The sequence below is a fragment of the Aricia agestis genome, chromosome 19 (assembly GCF_905147365.1).
Source record: "Aricia agestis chromosome 19, ilAriAges1.1, whole genome shotgun sequence".
Taxonomy (NCBI): domain Eukaryota; kingdom Metazoa; phylum Arthropoda; class Insecta; order Lepidoptera; family Lycaenidae; genus Aricia; species Aricia agestis.
This window is the reverse complement of record NC_056424.1, coordinates 1,016,789-1,022,802: the sequence shown is the minus strand read 5'-3', so window position 1 is coordinate 1,022,802 and position 6,014 is coordinate 1,016,789. Positions and strand designations below refer to the sequence as shown.

The 6,014-nt window shown below is 38.9% G+C and overlaps 1 protein-coding gene across 1 annotated transcript; it reads right to left on the bottom strand.

Moving 5' to 3' along the window:
- Positions 1-1,829: 1,829 nt before the first annotated feature.
- Positions 1,830-5,080, bottom strand: LOC121736580. The gene is made up of 6 exons (XM_042127875.1): positions 4,880-5,080; positions 4,247-4,347; positions 3,900-3,984; positions 3,753-3,825; positions 2,969-3,074; positions 1,830-2,027 (listed from the first exon to the last, which is right to left on the bottom strand). The coding sequence occupies exons 1-6, from the start codon at positions 5,004-5,006 to the stop codon at positions 1,899-1,901; spliced, it is 621 nt and encodes a 206-aa protein (XP_041983809.1). The 5' UTR covers positions 5,007-5,080; the 3' UTR covers positions 1,830-1,898.
- Positions 5,081-6,014: the final 934 nt, after the last annotated feature.

Sequence of the window (6,014 nt, the reverse complement as noted above, 5' to 3'; positions counted from 1 at the left end):
CATCTGGGTGCCATTTTATGAGAGGTTCTCTGGTTTGGTCAAGTACGAGCAGGCAACTGGTAAATGTTTAGAGCACCAAATAATAGCCCTTGCCAAGTAGTTTTGTTATACCTTTGGCCTTTGGCCCCAAAGGCCTTTTTTTGTATTAAAAAAAAGTTGTGATATATTAAAAAGGTGCTTAGTCACCAGCTGATCGTTTTTGTTATCTCCATAATCATTAATCACACAATCAGTTGAGTCATTCGAGTTATAATTGCTGTAGGAGGTAAACATACCATATGTCTTATCTATAAAAAGCGTGTTAAAATGATAAATAACGTAAAAGCATTAGGTACCTACTAGTAGTAAATAAATAATGGTGTATGAGTTTGCCCCCCAATAAGCACCCCCAATAGGCGTCACTATTCTAGAATCTAGATAATTAGACATAATATATATTACTTATTAATAAAATTTATTTTTCTTGATTTACATGGGTTAGATTGTGTATTATATTAATTTTACAGCGTCGGACCACAGGGAAACACAAAAATTATAATAATACAATAATAAATAATGGTCAATTTATTAGGAGAGTAGTTGTCCAGAGAAACATGAGGTTGCAGAGAACACAAGCACCTTCAGACACCGGCAGCGGCAGCGGCAGCGGCAGCGGCAGCGGCAGCGGCAGCGGCAGCGGCAGCGGTGTCTGAAAACACAAGAGTGTACACATTACACTGAAAGAGTCGAAAAAATACAACACTCTTTTTCATTTATTTTAAATGGATTAAAAATCGGTACAGACAGACAGACATACAGACAGAGAGAGACAGACAGACAGAGAGGCAGACAAACAGACAGAGAGACAGCAGAGAGGCAGATAGACAGACAGAGAGACATACAGACAGACAGAGAGACAGACAGACAGACAGAGAGACAGACAGACATAGAGACAGACAGACAGAGAGACAGACAGACTGAGAGACAGACACACAGAGAGACAGACAGACAGACAGTCAGACAAAGTCTTAGTAATAGTGTCCCGTTTTTACCCTTTGGGTACGGAACCCTAAAAATGAGTCTGAGAATTGAATGAGAGCAAGACGTGTAAAGTGTAGATCTCTCAATCACAATGGTAGTATATAATTACTACCGTAGTATAAAATGATATCAAATGCTTACAGTGATGTTGAGCTGGTCGCAGTCAATCTCGATTATGGATGTCGTAAACTTGTCCAGCTCGTCGTGGTCGTAGCTAGAAATATCCAAATAGAGGAGGAAATTGTAATGGAAAAATACACTTTTGCTGTAGGTTTATATACTACAGCAAAAACTCGTACCTATATAACGCGGGAACTTTACATTGTTCTGAGAAAACATTATATTCTTTCTCTATCTCTATAAACATCAAAATTAAGAATATTATTTTGATGTTTATTAATTTATACGTGGGAGAGCCATGTTTCGGCACGAATGGGCCAGCTCGACCGGAGAAATACCACGTTCTCACAGAAAACCGGCGTGAAACAGCGTTTGCGCTGTGTTTCGCCGAGTGAGTGAGTTTACCGGAGGCCCAATCCCCTACCCTATTCTTTTCCCTACCGTCCCCTATCCCCTTCCCTACCCTCCCCTATTACCCTATTCCCTCTTAAAAGGCCGGCAACGCACTTGCAGCTCTTCTGATGCTGCGAGTGTCCATGGGCGACGGAAGTTGCTTTCCATCAGGTGACCCGTTTGCTCGTTTGCCCCCTTATTTCATAAAAAAAAATAAGAGATTAAGCGTAAAGAGGTAACAAGACAGACAAACAAAGAGGCTAAAAGTTAAGTAAGAATCAAGTGATACTCATAAGAAAAATCAAACATTTAATAACACAAAAGAATTTTAAATACGTGTCAAACAAGAAACTGAAGACATTGGTTTACAAGAGAACCATAACGGGTAGGAGAGATAGAGAAATCGTGGCTGTGGTAGCAGATGAGGCTTTCTTTTTTTTATCCGGCGTATTTATATTCATGATCCTCTGCTTCGGTTCCACTTTCCCGAGAGTCTGAAATACAATAAATTCATCAGGAAACGAAATAATTTAATAAGCCACTAGATGACGACAGCCACTTCGTTGCGCCAAACTTCTTTTATCGCGCGGGGACTCCTGGGCCTCAAAATATCTCCATACCTCCGGGGGAGGCTCCCGAACGAAGCGCGCATTACGTCGCCGAAAGAGACTTTACGTGATAAAGTGTAGTGTGATTGTGTGTGTGAATGTGTAAATATAATAATATACTCGTATATTAGGATAAAATTGTTCGGCGTGCATCCGTTGTCTGATTGCCATAACACAAGTTTTTACTTAGCATGGGATTAGACGACGTTATGTACGCTACCTAGCTTTTATACTATTGTATATTATTGTATGCTTAATAAAGAATTTGAATTTGAATTTTTGAATTTGAATACCAAATCTCAGCAATATCGGATCAGCGATTTGGACGTGAAGAGGTAACAGACAGATCGACACACTTTCGCATTTTTAATATTATTTTCAGTCTAATTTCTGTAACTCCTTAGAACATTGTTTTGCCGGTCTCGAAAGTATCTCAAAAGAAACATAAAACCGATTAAGGGGGCGTGAAGACAGCAGGCGCGGTCCGAAGGGGGGGGGGGGGGGGGGGGGGGGGTCACAGGGGACATGACCAAAATCTAAGGTCAGATTGAAAAATCTCAAAATCTTTCCGCGTCCGACCTTAGACAGCTGTCAACCCAGAACCGTCCAAGGGCTTAGGGCGCAGATAAAAAGAAAATGTTAGTGAAGTGACTAGTGAGTGACCCCCCCCCCCCCCCAAAATTTCAGGCTGCGACCGCGCCTGGAAGACAGACTTACACACTTCGTGTTTATAATACTAGCAAGAATAACTCCACAACAAAAAACCAAAACAAATTGATCTAATGCCACCAAATTAGTATAGATAACATTTAATCCTTGTCAGGTACCTTCGTAGTTCTCCGATCCGTCGTGCATACGATCCTGTCGGTCTGAGTGCGGAACCTCGCCATTTCCGGCTCACTATACACTTCCGGGTGCAACTTCAGCTCCGTTCTAAAAAATTACAGGAGTCATCAAATATAATCCCTATAACAGGTTTGCATTCTTCAAATCCAGTGATCATACCCAGCACTGGATTACTGTCGGAATAAAGTAAACGGGCACTTGAATGCTCTGGAAATTGGAATGCAAGTTTCCAAAAAGCGCTGGATTGATCACACTAGATTGGAATGTAAACCAGCCATAAAAATCTTGAAAAGGTGGTACAGATGCCAAGCTTCTATTCATATTTTGTGGAGTTGATGCCATTAGGTGGGTAGGAGTTTACTGCTTTAGAGCTGAGAGGAATAAAGCAGTTATGACTGACAAAAATAAAATAAGTACATTTGAATCTAGTACTTACAGCGTCTGAGATTTAACAGCTTCTTCAACAAGTCACAACTCACAAAATTTAGCGAATAGAAGCTTGGACTCTAAACTAGAAAAATTGCCAGATTTCAGTTTCGGTTTATATCGTGATAGCCTAACAGTTCCTCGACGTAAGGCATGAAGGGGTTGAAAATCTGGGGACCGAAGACGTATAATATGTACGTACTTTCCTAAAGATAAATGAATAGGGAGCGTATTTTTTTTATTTCAACAAATTATTAGGACAGCCATTTTTTCAAATTATATTTTGATGTTACCAAACTCAGATCAAACGAGGCCTTATAAATTATAAAATTGGCTTACCTTTGTGCAGGTTTTACATTAGACGCCGACTTCCTTCCATCCGTTTTGTTGACTTCCCCGCTGTCTTTATAGTCTGGAATAAAAATGAATGGCTAAAACCAGGGAGCTATTGTGAAATAAATGTCAGTTTCTCTATAGAACGCTCACCAGGATCTTTGTAAAGCTCAGCGAGCTCCTTCTCAATTCGCGACTCCTCGTCCTTAGCAGCATTCATACGTCGAGAGGTGATGCTCTGGAGAAAACAACTTATTATTCCAAAATTCGAGAGTCTAAACAATTCAAGTTGAAGTACAGCACGTTTATTGAGAGAGAATAAGCCAGTAGTCTGTTACATCAGGATCACCCTATAATGATTGACTTCGATGAATCGAAGTTGTTCAGAGGTCTTCAATGGAAAAACAAAGACCAAAGAGCTGCTTAGTCATCAAAATTCTAACTCCAAGGTATGAAGCTAAGGCTTGTTTGGTAGAGTCATCTATTATAATCATACCTACCTTTGCTGGTACATTCTTCGTGGCGGCGCCGATCGTGGTGGACGTTGATTTGGCTTCGAAGCTCTCGGCAGACGGCTCCTCCTCTAGATCAGCTGGTAATTCTGTGATACACGGAATTTTTGAACAAAGGGGCAAACGAATAGACGTGTCACCTAGTGGAAAGCAATTAGCCGAAATCACCTGTCGTAGAATTATGTCATTCATTATCGAAGTAATAAGTTGTAACTCATTTAAGTGGGCTAAAATATTGCTCTCTTACTATGAAGAGTCACAAAACAACTTTCTTATTTGATGTCCATTTCTATGAAGTGATGGAAAAAAAAAATCAAATCGTAACGAGAAAAAGTATTTTTCTTTTAGTTATACTTTAGAAGATCTTGACTACATTTTCCCCTGGTTCTTTCACAATCATTGTTCTTCAAAGGTTTTTGGTCCAAAAACCTTTGAAGAACAATGATTGTTTAACATTTTAAACTTTCGCGTTGCATTATAATGAAACTTTTTAATCGGGACTTAACACGGCCGAAACGTCGAGAAAAAGTATGTACTCGTAGTAGCATTACTACTTAAATAAGTCGCGTTAAGTCCCGATTAAAAAGTTTCAATGATTGTGTAGTCCAGATACTGTCCTACCTTTATCCGGTGAAGCCATCTCTATAACCTCCTGCCCCATGGACTCTGTCAGCGCCCGTTTCTGAACTTTACAGTTAACATCGGCAAATAAAATGATTACAAACAGCGCACACAATTTTACAGCCATTTTCAAAAAATGTTCAGAGCCAACTGGATTTTTGGTAATTTTAAATGTGGCGTTATGCGTCGAGATTGCATACTTTAAATCGCGTTGAGCTAGTTTTTTAAATGGCTAGGTTTAATATATAGCAAGAAAATTAATTATGTAGCTAAAGGTTTTTACAAAGAAACATCTTCACCATCTTTTGAGAATATACATTATTTCGATATAACAGCCTAACATAAAATTCTGTAAATCAAATCAAATTTATCCAGCGCGCGTTGAATGCCTACCGTTATGTTATGCTACTATGACCAGGTTTCAACATCTCAGTCCATCAATCATAAGAGACATTCCCACTGATCCATAGATCTTATTGATCGATCTAGATCCATGACCCCGGCTCCAGTTGCGAAACACATTGGCTAACAGTTATTTAGAACTTTCGGTTACCTGCCAAACACTTTCAGTTATATTCTAACCGTAGTACTGATCAGTTGATATTGATGGTCAGTAGGAAGTCCATGAGACCCCAAAAGTGTCTGTAGGACCCCAGTAGAAGGAGTAGTGTGGAAAAGGTAAGGGAAGATGGCACATAGAGAGCTTATGATTGGATGTGTGTCACTTGTGAACTAAAATGTTAAATAGCCAATAAGAAATAGAAAAGTACAGATATAGACCAAATAGGATAAAACCCAATTAGTAACATAGAATATCATTGATAAAACCATTAGAAAAATAATTTATTGCTTGAAAAATTGTTGTATATATGCAACGTTTTTGTGGAAAAAAAACGATGACCAGTTAATTAGGCGCCAAATTTTGATTTGAACATAGAATTAAAAGCCACATTAAAAAATTAAATAGCAGTTCTAATGAAGCATGTTATTAAGCTTCTATAGAAAAAAAAATGTAAAGAAACAAAGTTTCTACATAAAAATTATCATGAAGGCTGCCGATTATAGAGTACTTTTTGGTGGATGCATTTGTTTAGAAATAGATGGCGATAGGTGTGACGATGATGATTATTATGAT